Source organism: Leptinotarsa decemlineata, unplaced genomic scaffold, assembly GCF_025532065.1.
Source record: "Leptinotarsa decemlineata unplaced genomic scaffold, Ldec_3_MD MMD2_tig00078360_RagTag_RagTag, whole genome shotgun sequence".
Lineage (NCBI taxonomy): Eukaryota > Metazoa > Arthropoda > Insecta > Coleoptera > Chrysomelidae > Leptinotarsa > Leptinotarsa decemlineata.
Window position 1 is genome coordinate 969,485 of NW_027412727.1, and position 26,644 is coordinate 996,128.

At 33.8% G+C, this 26,644-nt stretch overlaps 1 protein-coding gene across 3 annotated transcripts in view; it reads left to right on the forward strand.

Moving 5' to 3' along the window:
• The window catches only part of zfh2 (Zn finger homeodomain 2), a 113,643-nt gene that overhangs the window by 79,289 nt on the left and 7,710 nt on the right, over positions 1-26,644 (forward strand). Inside the window, exon 5 of one of the 3 annotated variants that reach the window (XM_023162351.2) lies at positions 24,199-24,251. The exons of the other annotated variants lie outside the window; for them this stretch is intronic. Within the exon in view, the coding sequence (XP_023018119.2) occupies positions 24,199-24,251 (53 nt within the window). The remainder of the gene's footprint in view (positions 1-24,198; positions 24,252-26,644) is intronic. 3 annotated transcript variants of the gene reach the window in all.

The following is a 26,644-nucleotide window of genomic DNA, read 5'->3' on the forward strand; positions in this document are numbered from 1 at the left end:
TTTGGCAGATTGAAATAGGATGAACCAAAAATCAGATGAACAAAGTACAGTTCATATTTGTGATAGAGCTAAATCATATGTGCAATTTAGAATTAATTCACGATCGCACAACTCGAACTCAGATGACGTAAATTAAAGTTAAGTGTCACAATTATGATTCATATTTATTTGTCTAAAATAGTTGAGAAATGAAACAATTTTTGGCAGATTGAAATAGGATGAACCAAAAATCAGATGAACAAAGTACAGTTCATATTTGTGATAGAGCTAAATCATATGTGCAATATAGAATTAATTCAAAAATATTTTGATATTTGTTTGGCGTTTTTTTCAACCTGTATATTTCGATTGTTTCCCGGAGATGATACCGAATAGGTTTTTGGGGAGAGCACAAAATTTCGTATTCAAACAACCGATATCCAATAACACGAAGCATTTAAATTTTCTGTCGGAAGACTCACATTCCCTAAAGCTATCGACGCCCTGGAGAGATAGAAACGCGAGTTTGAAAATATTCCAATTTGACTTGGACGCAGATAAGTTGGCGAGCAGTCGACCAAGATATTTTTGGTTGTAGAAATAGCTCAAAAGAATCTATACAAGTTTGAGTCACTGGAATACTATTGCTGTACGGATGACACCCCCGTTTAAGTATCACCATTTCTTTAAACCGCTTAAATTGTCTTCTGAATAAATCGCATAGATGTTTTCAAACTGCCCCATTTGTCTTCTAAATAGTTGAGTGCCATTTTCAATGAGTTTTTGTAGTTGAAGGTAACAGTTATACATATAATTATATAATTTACATTTCGGCATATGAAATTTATTTTTGAGGAATACAGGACCGTTCAGAAAAATGAAGATAATTTGGGTATATGAAATTTTGAAGTGTTATAATAAATAACGTTGACAGAAACAACGACCCTCTCCATTGATAAATGGTTACTTTTTTCTAGCTTCATTGAATATTGACGAAAAAAATTCAAAAATCAAATTCAGACGACTTATGATGAGATAGTGTTACCCCCAATGGTTGGTTGGTTGTGCAACTTTTCTTGATAGCAATAATATAAGATTTGAAGGACATACCATGGAGGATTTGAAAAAATCATAATCTTCCAAAAACACGATCTACCTAAGACATCCAAATCAAGTTACTCCAAAACAAAATATGAAAACTTTCTGTCCTTAAATCAACTATAGTCCTTCTAGTTTCCAAAACGTAAACAAAAATTATCGACCCATTTTATTGATAACCGAAATTTCAATTATTTGGAAAGTAATTAGAAACAGATAATCCTTCTACCCCATAAAATATATTATTTTTTACAACAGAAAATATGGTTTTTGATAAGTATTGTACAATAAAGTATCACTCTTATATGATTTCGCATACCTATGCTAATTGAAATCATTCGACACATTGAACTATCTACTGCTGCTAAAAACACTAGACAATGTGGATGTCAGAGAGAATACATTGACACTTTTTGAATCTCATTTGTAAGAGAGAAGAGAAAGTGTAATGTCTTCCGCAAGAAACTATCCTAGAGTAGGATCTAGAATAATATATATCCTTATATACCCTTAGATTGAACTAAGGAGTGGGCAGATTGAGACCGTAGAGAGAGCTCGCCACGAGATCTGGGGAGTAGGCAGATTGAGACCTCGGCGTCAAGTCACATCAATTTCTTGAAAATGGCTTCAAAATCGGAGCCGAAACGAAAACACCAGACGCGGTTCAACCCGAAGTCAACGACAACATACTAACCGACCGCGGAAATCTATATGGTAATACCTGGTTGGTATTTTTCTCCCAGTTTGTATTTGAAAGACATTTCTGTCCATTATCTATACATCGCTGTATATAGTTTTGATTAAAGTTAATTACTCTCTTCCTTACTTTGCAACTCTGTTGTTTTTGGTATAATGATTTAGAAGTGGAAAGCCTGGAAAAAATTGACTAATATCTAATCAGAATTGTAATTGGATCTTTCCGCACTGAGCAGCATATGATACAAATCAGTTCAACAGGCCTATGAATCGACAGAAACTTTTCTTGGTCTGATAATAAAGATGACCGAATGAAGTTGTCTTTGGAGTAGAAAAGGAATGAGCGAATACTTTCATTAGAATCATTAGGAAATTAATAAATTTACCAATCACTGCTGCAAAACAATCGATCTATTTATCCAGTTCTACCTTTCAATGAATATATAAATGTTGTGGAATTGGCCGCGGTGGTAGTGCGGCCGACTCACGATCGGAAGACCGTGGGTTCGATTCCTGCCTCGACCAGATATTTTTCTCGAGAGAATTCATCTGGTTGAAGCTGGAATGATTCTGCAACTGTGTTAGGAATCACACGTTAAAAGGTAAGACCTCGTTAGTCCTTTGCTCGCACAAGTTTCTCAACTTCTGAGAGTTGTGGTACGAACCACAACGAATGGGGGCGACAGCTGATTAACGGAAAAACAGATTTTTTTTTAAACAGAAACATGGCATATTAGAGAGAATGAGGTATATTGTTCTTCAGACCAGTTCTTCGATAAGTTTGTCGGGGTATAAAATGGACACCAATATGTCTTGGTAACAATCATGTCGCTGGAATTGAAAGGGATACTTTTCAAAAGCTTGAAACACTGTTCCGAACCGAACCAGAAAACTGTACACATCTTAGCAATTTTTAATGACTTATTAAGCTTTGAGCAGACCTTCTTTGGATTATTGTTCTCTTGTATGGAGCTCCTCCCCTGAACATACCCTGAAGCTGATGTATCCATCCAGAAAAGAGCCATCCGCCTGATTGGAGATACGAACATCACTTGCAACGTTGATAGTCTGTAACATCAAAGAAAGGTTGGAGATTTGTCTCTCTTCTGTAGATTCTTTCATGGGAGGTGTTCAAGTGACTTGGCACATTTGTTTCCACCAAAAGCGGTACATATCAGAAGTACGCGACGGACTGTTGATTTGAGGTTCAACTCAGTACACCTCGAACTCCACTGTTTAAGGACTCTTTCATTTGGAGAACTGCGTTTGTGTGTAATGAACTTTCTGAAAACGTTTTTCCAAATGAATTTAATCTCCAGCGATTCAAATCCAATGTAAATCGCTACTTTCCAAAAAGCGACGTAAGGATTTTTCTGTGGTGTTTGTGTTTTGTCCTTAAAAACAATAAATAAGGATACCCCTTGCTAATGAATAAAGTCAACTACAAAAATTTAAGAAGGTATTGATTCAGATTTTCACGGTCAGTTTCGAAAATATTTGTCGTTGTTTGGAGATTACAACAATTACAACCAATTTTTACTTCTTTATCACTAGATAATGAATTTAAGTTGACATCAAATGTTAGTATTTCTAATATATGTTGATGAGAACTAGGTAATGAACCCACCTCTTTTCACAAAATGTTATCTGATCTTCAAGCAAATTGCATGATGAAAATTCAGAAAATGTCTTTTCATTGCATAAAAACAGACTTTCTCAGATTTGCAAGAGTTGTATAAAATCGAATAAGAATTGGGAAATTAATTGTTTACAACAATAAATTTCAACAATTAGTTTCATATTCAGGAAACTTGAATACTGGTTGAACGCGATCTTTATAACAGATGATTTTGTAGTCATTCAACAGCCGCAATAGTCAATGCTGGAGTTCCAGTTATATCCAATCCTTAATAATCAGTCAGTAATTTTGAACGATTTATAGTAATTCAGTTTGGACTAATCAGTACCTACATTATTTATTATTTTTTTATCTCGACAAAGTCGTTGAAAGTGTTCAAAAATCCATAGAATTTTCTTTCACATTCCAAAGCAAAAACTAGGCGAGCTCAATAAAGTATTTCGTTCAGAACGACCATCGTTATAATCAGGTAATGATACCATTTACGAGGTTCTAGACACATTTTTGGGGTACATTAAAATGGTTTATTACGTTTTTATTGCCATCGAAGGGTTTCTATGAGGACAAAAATCATTATGTATTTCAGAATTTTAGGTATGAAAATGAGTATTACTGCAGTCATCAGTTTATGTTTGCGATTTATGAATGATATTAATAGTAAGTAGGTACTAGTTTAAAAAAAAATCGAATCATCCATTCTAAGGTATATACGACTCAATTGGTAGTTAGGTCACAAAAATCAACTTTTTATATCAGTATTCACCATTATGATGAAATATTCAAGAATTATTCTAATGTTCTGTACAATACTGCTGCCCTAATATTTTCTAGTAAATGGCTCTACAAAAGCGATTTAGATTTAAAATTAGCGGTTCTACAACCCAGTTCAAATAGTGCTCCATAAATAGGGGTGAACTTTTTTGAAATATTATTATGGTTCAAAGTATATTTCTGACTCATTAATCATTTAATTCACAATGAGTCGTTAGGGGAATTTTGCATGAAAAATACTTTTTTCATACAAAGAACTGGAGGATGGTGATGGTTCTCATAATGCCGTTGCAAACACCTCACACAAAGGGTATTTAACAATACCACCCTACCATGAATCGCCTCTTACTTTGGGCGAATTTGAACTTTATTATACAGATCTAATAAGAAAATATATCAATTTCGATGAAATTGTATTGATTTTAGGGCAGCTGCACTTTACCGTTGGTATTGATGAATTACCAATCATCGGGGATATCAGTGTTTTAAAGAGAATCACAAAATACAATAAAAAATATAGGGTATTCACTAGTTCACGTCTTTTATTGACGACAAAATATCAATGAAAGAAGTAATCAATATTAATTACAGAAATGTTCATAGATGTTTTCCCTACTTTCAAAATGCTATCCTTATGCGTTCATTGTGTCTACTCAGGACACACCATTCTTGGACCCCATGGTGTTGGAGGAGGTTATTGATGGTAGAGCACCCTCTTTGTATCGGGGCTCTGAAAAAAGGAGTTGAAAAAAATTGAGGTCCCAATTATTTCTAATTTCACGCACTCCTAAAATTTCATTGGTGGCAAAAATGTTCAAATTTGGGTCGATGGTGAGAAGCAGATTCCCGATTTTTTTTGTCGATGGATCCATCCGATCCCTAAGAACAGATACTTGTTCTCAGTTAGTATTATCCTGCTACTTTTATATGCTTTGACTCCGTATTAAAATATGAGCAGAGATATATGAGCAGAGATGGTCAAAAGAGAGTTAGCTGGCTTCAAAGAGGACCTGATAATCGAAAGTTGTATAACGTTGGTTTATTATAAGCGTGTTCTATGACCTGAATCAATTAAAGCAAAGTATTTGTCACAACTTCGTTCAAACTGATGCTGCATTTGTTAAGAAGCCTTGCTGTATCCAATAATTACTTGAATTATTTATGACCCATTAAACTACTTGCTTCAATGTAACATCTGATCAAGCTAGGGTTGACCTTCAGAAAAGATATATTTCAAGATGATTCTCTCAGCCCCTTCTTTCCTGCACTGCATTATTGACATTATAATTTTGCACAGAAATGATCGTGAATACTGATTCATTTATTATGAATGATCTTTGTGTTTCAGAGAAAATTTTCAATCAATTGAAAAAGTGCACGTTAACTGAGCGTATGGAATAGATATAAAATATTTTCATCGGAGAAAAATAACTCTGTATACGTTTTTTTCGTGTATACAGAATATTTTTTACGGCAGTTTCAGAAACTGCACTCGCCTGTAACATTAAGAAGGGTGTATATTAGTCGGTGTTGTCAGTATCTTACTGAATGTGAATACTTGTGTACGTTACTGAATATATACAGACCTGAAAAAAGGTCACAATATGAAATGACTACGCGGCGCGAAAATTGTACTCGCCATTTCAATGCTGGGTCAAATTTTATTATTCCCTACTGTCAAGTTTCAGAGTGTTGTTATATTGCTTATTTTGGATTACGCTTTAGTTCACAGTCATTGGATACTGAATGAAATTGGGTGATTTTGCTCTTTTCGTGAAGAAACATTAATTAGAGAAGTAATGGAAAGTTTTCCTTGAGAATATGCTAGTGTCGAACTCTTCAAAGCATATCTCACAGGAAGTTACTTTCAATGGGGGGGGGAAACTTCTATGAGCAACTAGATGGCGTTGCGATGGGGAGTCCACTTAGCCCAGTGATAGCAAATTATTTCATGGAACGGTTTGAAGGGAAGGCGATAGACACTTTTGAATTGAAGCCGACCTTGTGGCTACGTTACGTGGATGACACCTTCTGAAATCATGGAAGAGACGCCCTGAACCGTTTCCTAAACCACTTGAACGCCCAACACCCGAGCATAGAATTCACCATGGAGATTGAGCCAGACCAACAGATAGCTTTCCTAGATGTACTAGTAGAACGATGTGGTACCAGACTAACTCACAAAGTGTATCAAAAACCCACACACACAAAAAGATACTTGCACGCACTATCGAACAACCATCTTAGCCAAAAGAGAGGAGTCATCTCGACTCTAACGGAACGGGTTCGGAGAATATATGAACCAGAACATCTGGAGAGGGAACTTAAATACCTTGAGATGGAATGGATACTGTGCATCCGAGACCAGAAAACCCATGAAACCGAAGGGCACCACGGTTCAGAAAGCGAAAAAGGATCAGATGGTTGCACGCGCATATCTACCGTTTATCCCTAGGGTCACGGACAGAATTGGAAAACTATTGGGCAAACACGACATCGAAATAGTCTTCAAACCCACGAGGAAGATACAACAAAGCCTCAGGTCGGCTAAAGACAAAAGAGATCCATCATCAGCAGCAGGGGTCTATCGCATACCGTGCACTTGTGGAAAGGTATATATCGCAACCACCAAACGATCCATGGGAACAAGACTAAAAAAGCATAAAAGGAACTTCAGATTAGGTTAAACGGACAAGTCAGCTGTGGCAGAACACGCACTTAGTGAGGGAGACCACATAATTTTGTTTGAAAACACAGAACTAATTGCCCTCAACCAGAGATACCATATAGCCGACTGGTACGGGAGGCAAAAGAGATCCACAAACACACGGAGAATTTCAACAGAAAAGAAAAGATTGAATATGGTGACCATGGTGACACCATTTTAAGGAATTCTAGAATAACGAACAGGACAACAGGTAGCAAGATTGTTAATGTTCCAGTTTCAAGTGTAGGTACGAGTACAGATACAAGTGCAGGTACAAGTACAGGTACATATTCAGGTGCAAATACAGGTACAAATACAACTGATTACCTGACAAGGCATAAATACGCTTTACGAAGCCTAAAAGGTAGTCATCGGACAGCAAGCCATGATGGTTAAACCTCTGAAGAAGCTAGTCACTCGCGCCAACGAAACGTCAGGAAGAATTTCCAAAAATCCACGGCTTTCAAACTCGAAAAGCAATGACACTGAAAACCTCAGCCGTGAAAGTCTAAACCATTTTGTCACTATGCTAGTGTCATGATAAGTAGAAAGTTTTTATTGGCTTCTGAGCTGAAATAGTGAAGTATGCAAGCAGTCTATTCGGGATATTCCCACGGTTCATTCCATCTGAAATGACCCTCCCAGTAGTGACGAAACCGGTCTATCTGTGGTCCCAACCAAATTAAATCAATTTCAGCTTTTCACATATAGGAAGTTACTTGCGATGCCAACTTTTCCAAATTGAAGACATTGCACAAGTGCCAGATGGTTTTACTTCAGTTTTCTGCGGGGCATTATCTGAATTAGCTGTAGTTATTCCATCGGGTATCTGCCACACGTACCTCCAAAATCGTAGATCTCCCATTGGAAGCAGGGGCTTGGTATTTTTACCGAAATCTGACTCCTACCCTGGAGTACGTGTTTGTGGAGTTGCTTGTGGGCTTTGTCTGCAAGTGGCACAGTAGTACATCCTACTGAATCGAATGCAGATGGAGTTTGTGACTAATTGGTATTCATTTTGTTTGTTAGGGATATTTCGACGGTTCACTCCATCTGAAATGACTCTACCGGTACTAACGAGGTGCTAGTACTTCGAAACCGATCTATCAGTTGTCATCTCGGCCTAATGAAATTAATTTCAGCTTTTCATATTTAGGAAGTTACTTGCGACGAATCTTTCAAATGAAAGACGCTGCACAGGTGCCTGATGGTTTTATTTCAGCTTTCTGCGCGGCTTTAGCTGGGTTGGGTGTTGTTTTTCCTTGGGTTATCTGCCACAAGCCGCCCCATCTCCGCACAGGTGCAATGATACTGATACTAAATATAAATTCACCCACCGGAAATTTAAGGGCACGGAGAAACAGTGATGAAAAGATGATTGTGTTTTATGAAAACGCCTTTTTCCCCCGCGGCTGGCGCCCCAGTTGGAATTTTAATATATCCTTTCTTATTGCACATCTACTATATGAAATGAACCAACATACAAAATTTCAGCCTCCGACGAAAATGTATGAGAAATCAATGATGAAAAGGTAACTTTATTTCATGAACTCTTCTTTTTCTTCTGCGGTGTGCTCCCCAGTTGGAATATTTTGAAAATTCTTTCTCATTGCACATCTATAACATAAAATCGCAGCCTCGAAAAATATAGCGGTACGAAGGAATAGTAATGGTTTAATGGAAAAGTAATGCTATAGTAATGCTTCCTAAGAAGCACCCGCATACCAAATTTCAGCTTCCTAGGACTTACCAGTACGGAGAAATATATATACATATATATATACCACCTATTGGTGTCACACCAATAGGTGGTTCCACTTATGTTTCGCTTGCGTTTACGCAGCTATTTTTATTTTTATCAAGTACTTTCTTGGCTTTTTCTCATTTTATCTTCAATCGAGGGTTATATATATATATATATATATATATATATATATATATATATATATATATATATATATATATATATATATATATATATATATATATATATATATATATATATATATATATATATATATATATATATATATATATATATATATATATCAAAAATAATTTTATAAAGTTATCTGTGAAATAAAAGCTCTGACTGACTGTGTATAGAAAGATTTATGACAATCTAAGAAATTGAGTTTGTAATGGCGTGAGATGTTCCGTAGACAATAGACTATAAAAAATAAATTATAACCAAACCTTTAAGAGTCCGTTACGTTTATTTAATACGAGTTAATCATGCAACATTTAAATATAAAATACCCTGTACGCGATGGTACGTGATTTTCTCTCAGCCACCCACAATATCAACCTCCGATAGATGATTGAAGAATACTAACAGACAGTGGCGTTACTATAGATGTGATTTCGATTACAAATGCAAAAGCATATCTAGTTGATTTTAGTTGTTGAATAGATATCTGTGAATGTAAAATTGGCTAGTGACCATTCGTTTTCACATTTTGGAGTATGTACCTATTGAGGTATTTGATTTTTAAGATTTTTTTCATTGATCAATAATGACATATTTATTTTAACCAAAATATATCGTTACCAGCACTATATGGAATTTGAATGTACCTACAATTTCTAAAAAATCCAAATTTCATTCAACTGATAATTCCTGTTTTTTCTGTTGAATCGATAGCAGTTTGTGCTAACCTATTCATAAGTCGAAAATAAAATAAGAGTGGAACTCTACTTTCAATAATAATTTCATTCTTTCCGTATATTTCAGATATTCAGTAACTTTTTCAAAGATGTTACTGAAAATTATTCATTGACCATAGTTCAACTAAAATAACTAGTTCTTCAATTTTCTTCTTCCTGCACTGAAAGTTATCATGGCCGTAATTATGGCAATAAGCAATTTCAATACATGTCATATATTAAAAGAGATTACTTCAAGAGTAAGAATAAATGATATAGGGAAATAATATTCAAAACTAATTAATACAGTTTATTGTATGATTTTCACTATAACGGGTTTTACGAAAAGCGGTTTTTGTCAAACCCTTTATAGAGAAAATCATACAATACACTGTATAAATTAGTTTTAATATTGATGTCCATCAAGTAAAGGCCAGTTCTATTCAATTAAATAATATTTGACTAGTCAATTTTTGAAAAGAATCCAATACTTAAATATTCAAAAAATAGCAATACAATTTTTTCGAGACATATATAAAGAAATGTATTTGCATCACAACTAGAAAATTATCCTTTCTGAAATAACTATCTTTTTTATATTTCTCCCGTTATATAAATACTATTCCTAATGTGAAAAATATTCGATATTTCTTTTAACATTATGATTTTTTTCTATGAAATAGGGCAAAGAAGAAGACAAAGAACAATGTTATCTAAAATTCATTGAAACTATCGGTTAAAAATTATGTAAATACGTGAATATGTGATCAGACAGTTCATGAAATGAAATATCCATCTATGTTTTCGTGTTTCTGAAATAAATTATGACCTTATATAGACTATACAGAAAAACTACTGCAGCCTTATAGGCTTATTGCGTTTTCCCCCATCTTTTCATGACACCTTTTCCAACAATCTTGTTTCCTGTACTAGTCTGTACATGTATCTTGCTGGAGGTATGTCATATTCGTCTGGACATAATTTGGGTTGTCCTCAAAATGTTTTGTCTCTTGTGTATATAACATTATAACAAGCTGTCTCTTATCCTTTTGTTGCATTGCCGTTCCCCGATCAAATATTTTTGACTCCAACAACCCTTGAAATACTTATATTTAAGCTATTTGAAAGAATGAAATGGACACCAGTGATACCAAAGACTTCGTTTGGATATACATTGATTTTCGAATAAATGAAGATCATTATGATCATTTTTGTTTGCGAGAAATAATCAATTATCCGGAATAATGGGAATCAATTGATACTTCAACAAGGTGAAGCACCTCTTCATCATACTTTTATTATTACTCAGTATTCCAATGGGATTTTTCTAGATAGATATTTCAGTCGAGAAACACAAATAGTGTGATTCACAAAGTCAACCAACTCAATTCCGTTCGCTCAAAAAATGGCAATTCATCAGACTCGATGAGAATATCTATATCTATAACTAATTTTCGCATAATGACGTAAACCTCTGTGAACAAAGCTTCTAATACCTACGTCAAAACTAATTTCGTTCTCACAGCAATGTAATTACAAGTATTCAAGTTGAAATATGATGAAAATTAATTTATGTTGACTTGTCATACTCATAACATTTTTTAGCAAAATACATCGATGGTTTTTCAAACAAGGTAACGACAGCTTGGCTACCGACCGTGTTGGTCGGTCGGTAGCCAAGCGGTTTGGCGTGGGTGATTTGTTCACTCACTCGAATTGACTGACGTGTTGGTCGGTGGTTCAAGCCCTAGTCTGAACGATCGATCTTCACTTGCTATCGTCCAACCCGTGTTAGGAATCACACGTTAAATGGTAAGACCTCGTTAACCCTTAGCTCGCACAAGTTTCGACTTCTGAGGGTTGTCGTTCGTAGGGGTGCGACAGCTGGTTAACGGAAAAACAGATTTTAAACAGATTTTTTTTAACAATTACCTATCTCCAAGCAATATTCGAAGCTTGGATCTTGACCCGGCGAGGGGGTGGAAGTGATGAGGTTGAGATTATGCGTGAAATATTTTCTCTCCAGATTAAAATTCAAATGGTCTGAGAAATCGTGCTAACTCCTTTTGCCACTGTGTATACTCCCAAACCCCTGTCAGGGGTTTTAGGAAAGAAAAATATTGTATAGAGCAGAAGTCTGCTTTTTGGAATATTTGAGCACAAAATAGTTATAATGTAATGGAATGATATGGGTACATTGATACAACTGAAATCATTGTTATATTTTTTTATACGTATTGTCGAGGAAATGGGAGGACTCGCTCGACATCTGATTGAACAAATGATTGAATGAACTTTAATGAATTATCCCAGTCATTATCATGATCTCGTCCGAGTGATAACGTTGAATACCTACATCTCGTCCGAGTATTTTGAATGTCTTTCTGAAAACAATTTTAAAACCATTGTTTTCACATAGTTTTCCTGTCGGAAAAGCCGCTTGGTTTGCTCAAGTGGTTTATTCCACTCATTCAATCGACCGCTATTTGAAAGTTTGTTCGAATCCAACTCTATGATTTTGTATTTTCACTGCGTGTCGTCCAACCCGTGATAGGAAACCTAAGTCAAAAGGTATGTCCTCGTTAATCCTCAGATGACACGGATTTCTACTTCTTGATAGGGCGACAGTTATTTAACGGAAAAACAGATTTTCAACAGAAAACAGATCTACTGATATTATCAGTTTATGGAATTAACACTTATAAAAAAACCTGTTTCCACAGGTATTCAATATATTCATGAAAGCATCGGTTTCAAAAGTACTTAACAATAATTTAGAAACACGGGAACTCTCACAAACAGTGAAACGTTATTATATGTTTATTAACGAAAAAGATCGTGGGTCGCAATTTTAAATTATTGTGGGCGATTTCACAGTAATAAATGTTACTCTTGCACTGCACACTATCTGGAATGTATAACTAGTTAGCAAAAGGATGTTTCAAATGACTAAAGTTAACCAATAATTTAAGTCCATAAAAACTGGTATCATTGTTCTGTAGCCATAAATTTCAAGTTTTCACATTAAATCCTTTTCAATTCTGAGTTCTGATCTTTTTTGTTGTCAGAGATTTAAGGTTTTTAAACAGAATGAACTACAATTCTTTATATTCAAATGAGGCGGTGGCTCTCCTACTTCACACCCCTTCGTCTCACATTTTTATCATTTCTATGCACCTAACCTTCTCTGAATTCATATGGTATAATGTCCATTTGAACTTAGATGAATTACTTAATTTTTCTCTCTGTTCTGATTGAAGAAACAATTTTCAAATAAAATAATATTTGATGAATTATGTTTCTTTTATGGAAATGTATGTGTGGAAACTTTTTCTATCTAGATGAAATCCAAACAATGAAAATCTGTTTCAAAAATCTGTTTTTCCGTTAATCAGCTGTCGCCCCCATACGAACGACAACTCTCAGAAGTTGAGAAACTTGTGCGTGCTAAGGACTAACGAGGTCTTCCCTTTTAACGTGTGCTTCCTAACACGGTTGCAGAATCATCCCAGCTTCAACCAGATAAATTCTCTCGAGAAAAATATCTGGTCGATATCTGTGACAATAGAGATAAATTCAATGAGTTACCACGATACAAATTTCGTGAATATGTCTTCTGCTTATTCAACTGAAATATTTTACACTCATTGTCTTGATCCACGTATAAGGATTGCTATTTCTTTCATTCAAAGGCCTACTGGAATTGTTAGATATTTCATTCATTCTTTTGTGAGCATTTTTCATCTACCTGAAGCGGTGTTACAAATTAGTTCAGGTTCGACGGAACACCCCCTATCTCGACCTAAACAAATAATTCACATCCGGCACGTTTTCGGCTTACGAAAACAGAATTTCAATAAGCTTTCGTTGATAAATTTCGGTCATCACTTAGGTCGATATATTTTGATACTAACTTCTTCCCAACAATCTAGGAACATCAGTCAACAAATTAAGAATAAGCTTCTGCAGTGTTTTACTTCCACCTATCAGAGCGGACATAAAACTTTGTTTGGTCGGGCATAATATATTTCTATCGATTCGATTACATTAATTAGACTTTGAAAATAGGTAAGTATTTTGCAGTTGACTTTATTTTGAATAAGTTTTTTAACGTTTCGTTACCTACGGAGGTACATTTTCACTGGCAGCACGAGGTTGCAAATGTTAATGGATCTAGAAGTGATTTCGAATTGGAGTGAAAGAAATCAGATTCAATTCAATGCCACAGAAACACAGATATCGGTTTTCTCCAAAAAGATAAATGTCTCCGAACCGGATATAATAATGTCAGTCAGACAATTCCGCTTTTTGCTTCGATAAGTTTGTTGGGGTTAAATTGGACACCAATATGTCTTGACACAATCATGTCGCTGGAATTGCAATACTTTCATTGGAGGTGTTCAAGTTACTTGGCACATTTGATTCCACCAAGAGCGATACATATCAGAAATACGCGACGGACTGTGTCTGCTCATCGTTTTGAGGTTCAACTCAGTACACCTCGAACTTCACTGGTTAAGAACTCTGTCATCTGGAGAACTGGGTTTATGAGGAATGAACTTCCTGAGAATGTTTTTCCAAATGTATTTGATCTCCAGCGATTCAAATCCGATGTGAATCATTACTTTCGCACAGACACCGCTCAGAGAGCGCCTTCGATTCCTTCTAATTATCAAGCAGATGTTTATTTCGACTAACTAGTGTCCAGTTGAATATCATTTCCTATTTTTACTTCAGTGAGTCTGTCAATTAAAGTAATCATTCAGGTGATCGTTCAATGCAAGGCATCATTATAATAATAAACAAAATTCGAAAGCAGTGAGGATTTGAGATCGCAAATTTGGCATGCTTGTTAAAAAAAGAGTACAGTAGTTAATGAAATAATTTTAATTGTAATTTTTCCAAGTAGAAATATGGAATTTTCAGAAAGACTGCTACCTTTACTCATAATATTCTCATAGAAAAATTGGTAGTCATGGTGTTGATATTCCTAATTAGTAATACGAAATTTCCATTTCAATGATCAATCGCTTCATATAGGTTTCCATAATTGAGTCACCAACAGCTGACTAGCTCATATTCATGATTTTATCAAGTTGTAACAAGGGCGGATTCAGATCTAAATTTCCCAGGGAGGGTAATTTATGAATTTCTGTTGTGATATTGTTCAAATCAGATTACTATGGAAGAGATATACCTATTGTCTAAGATAAAAAATGAACTAATTCAAAGTTCATTGTCCTTTCGTACGAAACGTGATGGATTATCTGACTAGATCGCATTTTTGAAAATTTTAAAGTGAAAATAGCATTCAGAACTTCAACAAATGTTAGGTTAGGTTAGGTTAGGATAAGACAGGAAGTTGGAATTTGAATGGAGAATGTACCTCCTGACGAAAATCAAGTAGTTTTCATAAAAGAGCTCTAAAACAACGCATTTTAAACTTATCATTTCAACCTTTATCTTTAAAAAATAATTTAAATTCTTGAAAAAGAAGAATAAAATAATGCATTCAACATTTAAAGGGATTCGTTTCTATTTCACAATTTGGCAACATCGGTTATAGCTAATAAAGGAAAATGAATCTGTTACCTGTATGAGACAAAGATGACATATTTCAGAGGCTTGCTGTTCTGTTTACTTATGTTCCGAGTTCCGAGACATTCTGTGACATATGACATTTTGTGCACCTAACCTATCTTCCTCTATATAAATAAATAAAAAAACAACTGTTGTTTATGTGGCTTGTGGAGGTGGTATTGAACTATAATTTATATGTTGCCCTAATTGTTGATTTATAAAGATAATTTTTCCTTTTTAAAGTGGAATATCTAGGAACGTATAAATTATTTCAACTTGATATAGGCGCTGTTGCCAATATCAAGATTACCAATATTAGAAACGAATCCATTCAAAATAAAAACCCATCATTTGAAACATCAATTTGAATACTTTTCGAAGTGAATTTGAAAAACTCATGAATTAAACTCAACTTTATTTTGTTCAAACTTGCATTTGCTGTAATAACCCAAATTGGGGAATATTCCCCATTGTCGGAAACACATGTAATAATCTTTGAAGACTGTGACAAAAATATATCGGTCAGATTATGGTGATGGAATTACCTGATACAACTGGTTTCAAAGATCATGCAGCACACATTCGACAAAAATCGAATATTACTCAAGCCGCATTGGAGAACGGCCGTAGAATGAATGAAAACTGTCTGAAATTATTGGGATCAGCACATGACACCAGATTTTTGGATGCTTTCGAATCTCTGGAAATAGTGGAATCATGAACAGTGACATAGGTCCGATTCCAAGCAGTTCATTAAAAAAATTCCGACGAATTTCTACCCAAAAGTGAAAGTGGAAGTGTATCCTGGTTAGATATAATTAGGGACAAGTTTTAGAGTTAGGAATTGGGGTACTTTAGTTGGTGAAACGCGCCCTGAGAAGAGTGTTGCAGTTGTCGTGTTTGGTAATAATGTTTGTTTTCGATTTATTCTACGCCAGATGACTGTCGTTTCAGGATTGAAAGTTGTGATGTCGGGGAGATGGGCTAATCACCCCCCTCCCCCTCCCCCTCCTCCATAAATCAATCTTGGTCTTGGCATGTTTCTGAACCCTGAAAATCTCAAGTCACGGATATTTGAAAAAAATAACGAGAATTTTCTGCTTTTGAGTTTGTCTTTTGTAGTTGGCTAGTTTAAGTATTTATAGTCAATTTACAGATTTCAGATGACAACACTGAACATAAGTCATATCATATGTAGTAAAAATAATTTTAACGAATAAATTGCTCCCTCCTCAGGCGAATTGGTTCCTCAAGCCCTTGACGTTTTCAGTTCTTCATTATTTAGTCAATAATTTCTTCGAATATTTTGCTCTGATCACACAACCCATATTCAAACCAATCATCGATGAATATAAATTTACCATTTCATAGGTAACATACAGCGCCATTACGATACACCGTAATCTAAACAGCATGCAGCTATCCTTTGGGATATAAGTGAAAATACTCGAAACCGAAAAAATACAATCTCCCTATGAAGCCAAGCATGTAATGAATTTCAGTTCTTTCATCCTGCTCCGGATTTTCTCGCGGCTCCTTCGCCCTCACTTCGTGCCATATCTGGTCCTCACAATGTTCCGACTCGTTGCGATCTTGATCTCGCATACATTGACATATGAGATGCTCTAAATTGAACTCGAGCCACGCTAAATTCCCTGCCGCCGCCCTCTGCTCCCGCTTCACTACCGCTAACGTCTTGGTGCGAGGGAGCCATGTTAAAATTTTAATATACGCGATATTAACTGCCTACAACGCGCTTTCTTTATTCTCGTCTTTTTGTTGAGAAAACCAATAAGCCTCAAGATAGTTGGTTTGCATCAAGAAACGTACGGGGATACATAATTACAAAGTTCTGAACGGCAAATGAAAATTATTTTTGGAAAAAATATTCAATAAATTGATAGATGTAGCCGTATGTGGTAGATCATCATGAAAAATGAGAAATGAAAATTAAAAATTCTCATTTCTCATTTTTCAAGAAATATTTAAATTTGTCGAATGATTTATTTTTTCATACCGCACCTACTTTTGAATACGTAACTTTCAATTCCATTATACTCGTATATGTTTTTTTCACAACTCTTCGTGTACGTAGTATTTCATCATTTGACTCGTCGAGAAAAATTGTTCTCCTAATTGCTCCTATCTGTAGCAGATCCTACTAACTCAAAACTGAATAATAAAACAAATAATTAAAAGACTCCACATCAATATTCATAGGTCAATCACTAGATATGAAAAGTTGTATGTAGCAATTAATGGAATTTGTTAAACTCTCCAATAATTTTTGATGATAGTGAATGCTACTGATGATTTGTTGCTATTTACTCAAAATATTTTGGTATTCACGTTTGTGGATGGATATATTGACAATTTAAATTGTTCACAGTAGCAAAAAAAAGAAGGAGTATGAGGCCAAGAAAGCGATATTATCAAATTTGAAACACAGTGACTTTCATAAAATTTAAGTACCTATCTCTTTTTGTACTATATCTACGTTTATCTCTCTGATAATTCTAACTCCAGTGTCTCTTTGCTTTCTATAAAGTTGAACTCGGTATCCGGACATTTCCATTACAGCTTTTGTCTTACGCAAACCACGATTCCTCAATAAAAGTACTTATTTATGTAAGTTCTACGTTTAATTCCATTATCAACATTGAATTCAAACTCGACATCTCAATATGATGTTTCAGATGAATTTTTATTGAAATCGTCCTCACATACTCATTTTCGAAAACGTAATCTACTTAAATTTAATTTAATGTGTTTCTAACCTTGCGGCAGTAATTCACTAAGTATATAGTTTCATCATATCTACAAACTTGTATCACTTGTCGCAGATTTAAAAAAAATATAGAAATTTCTTTGAAATTATCAGGTTTTAAGGTTTTCACTTGTATACGTCATTTTAAATCCAGAATTATACGTACCTATGACATTGTTTGCAAATACTTCAATCATTGTCAAGTACCGACCTGCTTGTTTCACGATTCAGTTTTACAACGATATAAAAATCTGCTCTTAGTAAAAAAAAATATTCCCACATTTTTATGATTCGTAGTAAGTACTCTGCTGTTCCTTCTTTTTTTTTTATTAGGTACAAAGCGTCACTACCATAATGCAGAATAAGAAATGTTTCGTTTCTAACCACTCATATTTAGAATTTGCTAATTTAGATATTTTCTGATAACTTTCTCAATTATCACTGTTAGGTTTGAATCTCACATGAGGATTTCAGGAATATCTTTGCTACGAATATAATGATATTATGTAACCAATACATTTTTCGGGCAAAATTAGCAGAGTGATGTAACTTACCAGTGATAATAAAGGACTTCAATCTGTGCTTGAACCAGAATGAAATATATTGACAGGTAATGATCCGAAAAAAATTCAAATAAATTATCATTTAATTATTCATAATTATAAAAATGAAAAAAATGTATTAGGCGCACAAGCTTTGCAGGAAAATACTCTCTGAGAGTGGTGTGAGAGTCTGTAATTGTTTATTTCGTCTCAAACAACTCGATACTGTCTTGAACAGACAGTAGTCGACATGAAATTTGTCAAAAGTGGAACAGATCAACCATTCTCCCTAGTTGAAGAGCATAGTTCTAGATAATTTTCATAAAACAAATTTCAGTTAGTAAAGTACAAAACATCCAGCCACGAACTTCAACAACATTTTGAATACATTTTTAATTTGCCTTTGAACAACGCCATTCACATTTACCGAAGTCATCACCCAAGTTTATTTTATCACAGTCAAACTTTGAGTCTACAGAACTCTTTCAAAATACTCAACACATACTATGGAAGTCGCTGTACAATTCCAAAACTGATCAAAATATTGGGTTTAAATTAGTATAGTTGTGTTTTTCAATTCGAAGGCATCTTGAGATCCATTGATCTCCTATATAGATGTTGAATAGTTTTACCTTCTTTCATAAGTTCCTGAAAAGACATATAATTTTTAATACATTCTTTTGTTTCGTTTAGAACACCTGACCCATCATGCTCATATACAACAGTTCTTTAAAAAGCCGGTTTAGGAATAGGTTTTAGAATTAAACCCGACGTCATGTCCTAATTCACAAAATAATTTGTATTTGTAAGTGTACCTATATGAATCTCCAGTTCGCATTCCGTATATACCGACTACCTGAGCACCCACAATACACCAACAGTAACAAAAGATATGAAATCCACCTTTTGTCCCACGTTACCTGGGCAACGGAATTCAATATTGTCCAGAATGAGAGCCCCACACGAATCTATTAAAATTCGCCGTCACTTTCTTACACAAAACTACAGCCTCATTCTTTTATTTTTGATCGAGCCAGTTATGGATTTAGTTTTATTATTCGATTTTGTTACGACCGCACACAGCTGATGAAGGTGTTTGCGTCACCAGTGTCGCAGAAGTATTTCATGGAAATTTCATAGAAATAATTCTCGAGTAAAATTATCCAAATATTTTGGTATATCACATTGATACGACGGTCATATAATTATTTTCGAATATAGACCACTTGCACAAATTGAATGGTAAATGAAAATTCGAACTTTTGATAATGGCGTAAATTAATTCTTGCACACATATCGATCCACACATGGTCTAGCACTATTGTTAGTCTAATCAACAAGTTCAAAAACATGAAAAATAGAGATAAAGGTCCTAAAAATATGATCGATAACTTACTCGATTCGGAATCACCTTTAGAAAAATGTTTTTGAAGGATTTTGGTGCAGGTAAAAAATTGCAATTGTTACTAACACAATAAGATTAATAAAATGGTATTGAGTTTTTCGTTAATAACTCAAAGAGGAGGAAATTTCCGATAAAAAAGTCACGACTCCCGAAACTCTATCTCCATTATTTATAATTTTAATTTTACGTTGAAAATGGGGTTCCGCGCGACTGTTACGGCATAAGCGCGCTGCCGCTAAAGAGAGTTTATCAAAAGAACAATTTTTTTATGACATGAAATGTCATTTTAAAAATTTGAAAAAAATCTAGTATCTTCATAACACTTGAATAAATCGAGTCCCGTAGAAAAAAAGTTTTGTCATCATTTTTCAAAAAGTTATTCAATTGTTAACTAACAAGTTAACTAACTCCGTGGAGCCCTTTTGATATATATACTTCAAACGATCCTGCGATAAAAGTTCATTGAAATTTATTAATTTGTTAATTATGATTTTTTATAACTATTGCAAAATGAAATATCTAAAAATAGTTGATGAATTTTTTTTTTAATTGATATTCAGCAATGTCTGTTTTCACATTAAACAATGGCACTTATTATTATAGGATATGAATTTTTTACGTAATTTGTTTATTAAATTGTTTTAAACAAATAGAGAAATTCAATATTTTTGAAAAATTTTTTTTGCTATTTTTTTGTCCAGAGATAGGTAATCAAGACTAAGAAAAATCCTTATTTTAATTTCTAATTGTTTAAAATCGATCGATTCGATTGTTCAAATAATTAGTTAAGAATTAATTTTGCTTTTAAAAATCATAATTTACACTTTTAATTTTTTTTTAATCGCTATTCAATTGTTTATTAGTTTAATAATTTGTTATGAACAAATATTGAACTTTATATTTTTTTTTCTGAAGCAGAAAAAAATTATAAAAACAGCTGTATATAAAAAAGTGCCATTAAAATTTTTTTTATTCATTATAATACTTATAATATATATATATATATATATATATATATATATATATATATATATATATATACAAATATGAAAGTTATTGAGTGTCTTGATATAGAAACAGAAGTTAATATCGGACATAGCACTCATGAAAGTGGCAAACCATAGACACGTGTTTCGGGCTTTTGGCCCATCATCAGTATGGTGCAGCCAAGTGTAAGGATGGGCAACACTTGGTTACCAAAAGATAGAAATACAAATGCACGGAGCCACCAACAGGAGCCAACCGCACATTTGTGGTTTCAGTTGATAGATCTCGTGTTCACAAGAAAACTATCAAAATCACCACGGAGGCAGCTATAGCTACCTGCGTGACATCCGGGTCCAGGAAATTATACAAATATGAAAGTTATTGAGTGTCTTGATATAGAAACAGAAGTTAATATCGGACATAGCACTCATGAAAGTGGCAAACCATAGACACGTGTTTCGGGCTTTTGGCCCATCATCAGTATGGTGCAGCCAAGTGTAAGGATGGGCAACACTTGGTTACCAAAAGATAGAAATACAAATGCACGGAGCCACCAACAGGAGCCAACCGCACATTTGTGGTTTCAGTTGATAGATCTCGTGTTATATATATATATATATATATATATATATATATATATATATATATATATATATATAAAATTTCTCAAAAAATTGAATTTCTCTATTTGTTTAAAACAATTTAATAAACAACCCACGTAAAAAATTCAAGTTCTATGTTAATAACTGCCATTGTTTAATGTGAAAACAGACATAGCTTAATATCAATTGAAAAAAAAAATTTTTAGATATTCCATTTTGCAATAGTTATAAAAAACATAAATAACAAATTATTAAATTTTCATGAACTTTTATCGCAGGATCGTTTGAAGTATATACATCAAAAGGGCTCCACGAAGTTTAAAATTTATAGGCCAATTATTTATACCTTTTATCCTATTATTTATGCCAACGGAGATTGGGAAAAATATTGTTAGTCAACAATTGAATAACTTTTTTAAATGGTGATAAAACTTTTTTTCTACGGGACTCGATTCATTCAAATGTTAACAAGGTACTAGATTTTTTCAAATTTTTAAAATGACATTTTATATAAAAAAAATTATTTCTTTTGATAAAATCTCTTTAGCGGCAGCGCGCGCTTATGCCGTAACAGCCGCGCGGAACCCTATTTTCAACGTCAAATTAAAATTATAAATAATGGAGATAGAGTTTCGGGAGTTGGGACTTTTATATCGGAAATTTCTTCCTCTTTAACAAAATTTGCTCAAATATTAATATTTTTTGAGTTATTAACGAAAAACTAAATACCATTTTTTTAAATCTTATTCTGTTAATAACAATTGCAATTTTTTACCTGCACCAAAATCCTTCAAAAACATTTTTGTAGAGGTGATTTCGAATCGAATGAGCTGTCGCTCATATTTTTAGGACCTTCATCTCTATTTTTCATGTTTTTGAACTTGTTGATTAGACTATGTTATCTGTCGATCAAATAGGTTACTTGCACACACATCGATTCTGGAAGGTCGGTAAAAGTTTGATCGATTTTCAATCGATAATTCATCCTTTCAATTTCAGTAAACGTTTGGACGGACTTTTATGAATGATTCCCAGTGTGATATTCTTTGATAACTATCAGTTGAATTTGAACGATGTGTCTGCAAGTGCCACGGCTACGGCACCGTCCCTCGCAGTGGCAGTTATAGACTATAATACGTCAATCGAGTTATGCAATTTAGGACTCATTCACCTTTTCATGACACTATCGAAGTTTGAATTTCGAATATTCATCGATATATGAGCAAATTGCCTTAAGACACTGCGAGGGACGATATTGTTATCGTGCCGTCCGTAGATGAATGCAAATATACAGACTCATTGATCGAATTCGACGAATCGTACCAAAAAATAGACAACATGGCATCATCAATGAAAGTTCGATCGAATGCCTACCAGTGTGAAAGCAACCTACCATCGATAAAAAATATCGATCGAACTTTTCAAGACCGTTCAAATTCGATGTGTGCAGCAAGTAGCCTTTAGTGAACAAAATATGCATAGTTAGTTTTTCCATTTGATATCTATCTTGACAAATCGCTCATTAACCGAAACAAAACTGATGTAATCATTTTGAATGCACGTAAATAGATAGTTCACAAAAAAGGTTGAATAACCAGTGCTAAGGAAACACCATCGATAAAAATGGAGCAACACGGGTAGTGCTTTTTCATTTTCATATTGTGAATTTTAATTTTTTATATTGAAGAAAATTTCTGATTTGTTTATTTTCAACAACGGATTTTGTGTTATAAAACGAATTTTATAGCAAAAATTCTTTAGCAATTTTCAAAAAGACGCTTAACAACCAGTGACTATGGAACTGAAATACCAGTCGATAGAAGATGGTTGCCAGTGTCAGACATACTTTGACAACACGGAAAGTGCCCTTTCTCTTTTGAAGGCAAAATTTGGATCTCTTATATTGGAATAAATTATTGATTTGAATTTTTGAAATAACAGTTGTGTGCTCTTAAATGACTCTTGGACTCGCAAAATTCTTTTGCGGGTCGTACTCATCATTGATGGTTCACATCAGCTGTAAAATTCAACAACTTCACTGAGTAGTGAATTGCTTTCGTAAATTTATTCCACAAAATCAGAATATTTTCAATACATCAGGTAGTGCGATTCCTTACCATACGTGCGATTCCTTGGTAGTAATCGCACCTTTAAAGGTGAAATTTTGTTCACCCTAAACTCGCACAAGTTTCCACTTCTGAGAATTACATATCGTATAGATGTGACAACCAGTTGACGTAAATATTATAGCTTCATATTGTCTCTTAATTATCAATAATGACTAAAGCTACAAAAACACAAACGTCTTTATTCTATTTATAGAAGCACTGCAACTCAAAAAATTAATTTTCCATTGATTTGTATCCTAGGATTGGAGTTGCTTCATATCCTGACTTGATATATTCCACTGTGATCAGTTCACAAGCGTGATTAAAAAAAAGAAATATTTTATCTCTGCATTGAGGTACACCAACTTTGAAAATTCCAAAAAATTCACAATTTGAAATGTTTACAAAATGTAAAAAAAAATAAATCGATGGATAGTTCAAAAAACTGGGTATTCCAGAAAATTTTCCACATGAAAATATCGATTGTGTTTCATTTGTGCGCATTATATCGAAAAATAATTTTTTTAAGCATGTTTGGCTGTTGTATCATTTAATCATCATTTACTGTTCATTTTTTGAAATGTTTTTCCGACCCTGACGTGCTTAAAACTATTTAAGCTTCTGTTGATGCAATATGTTCATATCTGATTGCGATTTTTTCCTAATTTCAGCTTACGATCCTTCTCAATGCGACTATGGACCAATACTGGCCTCTATGGCAAAGGTCAGTAATTCACTTCATATATTTTTTTAAGCACGATGGGGTCGTATTTTATTTTTAGTAATTATTGTAAATGCTGGAGTAGATAAAAGTCCCAATATTTCTGTACTGTTTACTTCCCAAGTACAAAGAGCATTTCTGTTATCATACCCTAGAAGTACGGGCAAATGTCAAATTTACGATTTTTTTGTGACAATAACATTTACTTACTCTGATCGATACAATTCCATTTGATACTTTGCATACCAAACAAACGAATCGAAAAACCTGAAATTCTCTTTCAGAATCACGTAAATTCATATCTCATTTGTTCTTATCGGAATATTGGTCAGAGAACTGGAATAGCGGGATCAGGATCAATAATTTAAAGCTCTAGCCGCGGGTCCTTTTTTAAGTGAGTAAGGACTCGAGGGTGTGCTTTCGTGACTCATTTTTTTCCTACCCTTATTAGAGGGTGGCGAATATCTGCACATAAAAAATGCAACCCCCATGAAACATCCTTCCTAAATTATATCGGAAGACTTTAAAAGAGGACGAAAGCAAATTAATTTATATATGAGACGAAGGAAAGAATGAAACGTATCAGCAGCAGCGTCAGCGTATTATTAACGATTATTTTGATTGGAGATTGTTATTGTGTGAGATAATAAGAATTTTTTGTTCGTAAAATAATGAGGACGGGGTTTATTCTTTCATCGATATTTCATTAAAGAATGAAACTTCTTATAACAATTGAACAGCAGAATTCTGGGTGAAACTGATTCGAGTAATGAATTTGTTACCCACGAATTGTTTCATTAGCACCGGAAAAGCAATATCATATATATGATAAGTAGAATTTAAAACTTCTGTCGTAAAATTAATCTTTTGAAATCACTTTTCTCTCATCAGAACAAAAATGTTGTTTCTTGACGCGCGTTTCACTAACCAAAATACGTTAGGTTGAACTGAAACTGTTTTAGTCATCTCCTGATGATGCTAACTTTGTTAGCGAAACGCACGTTGAGATACAACTTTTTTTTTTCGGGTAAGAAGAACTTGTTTTCAATATAATATCATATACTTTCATCAATGAAATGAGAGTGACTTATGCTGAAATGAAAAATTATTTTGGAAAATCCCTAGTCGATTGATTGAATATTTGAAATATTAGGTTGAGTTTGATACGAAGTAGTGAGAAAAGTTTCTCTTCGTTGACTTACTCTGAAGATACAGTTTGTAGTGGATCACATATAAATCAGTAAGTTCAAAATTTTTTTAATTTTTTTCCATTTACTTCGTGTTTTATCGATCGATGATGGATGGATGTGTTTCAACTACATGATTTGCTTCATGTTTGTCATCGTCATTGTTTTCTCGAAAATATATTAGTTTTGATAGCTCGCTCAGTCTGGCTGTTGAATTTTGTTATCAGGGATATGCAATCAAAATCACAGTAACTTAAGGATTCAGCCGAGTGGTATTGATTCTTCTTGAAAAACTAACAATATTATTGCTGTTGAGCTTTATAAGAATTTTTTACTGAACAATTGTTCAAATATTACCATGAATAAATTTTTCTAATATTTCATGAATACAGACCAAAATGTACCCAAATATTTTTGCTAAATGTTCAATAAAATTTGTTCTCTTTGTGTGATACATCTTTCTCATATACTTTTTCAGGCAATTGAATTTGATTCATAAGTAGGTATAATACAGTCATGCGAAATTAAAATTCGACATACCTATGTTTTTCATGTAGGTCGTTGGAAAAGTATAGTGTACAACTCGTTCGGAAACTGGACATTTCATACTCGTTTGAGAAGATGATGAAATATTTCATACTTGTTAAATAAGATGATGAAACTCGTATGAAATATCCTATTTTTCGCACTAGTAACACAATATACTATTTCAAGTTAGGCTTCAAGTAATGAAAATTGACATAAAAACGAATCCACATGACATGTTTCTCACGATGATGAAAGTACGAACAGAATATATATGAAAGCATTTATCAATAAAAAATGCAAAATATTGTCCTAGATTGATGAAATTCAGTGTACGGTCATAAAATTGGAAAAGAATCAAATTTTCCAAACTACTATTCTCAAAATAATTTAGACAATAATATTTTTGAATGTCTTTCGAAAACAGTATCTGTTCATGTTATTTTTGCAAAAATGAACACCAAGGACCAATTTCATGTATATAGGGTCAATTCATGAAATCTTGAATAAAAGCAATTTGTTAAAGATATGATTTAATTCCTTTTGAATATGTGTTTCCAGGATTGTTGTCTTCAATAAATAGTTGCACAGTTTGAAATTTCCTGAATATTGTATCGGCATTTTTAGCTAATGTATTACGGCAATGCCGAGTCAAATACGTTTTTTAGATTTTTAATGTAAGAG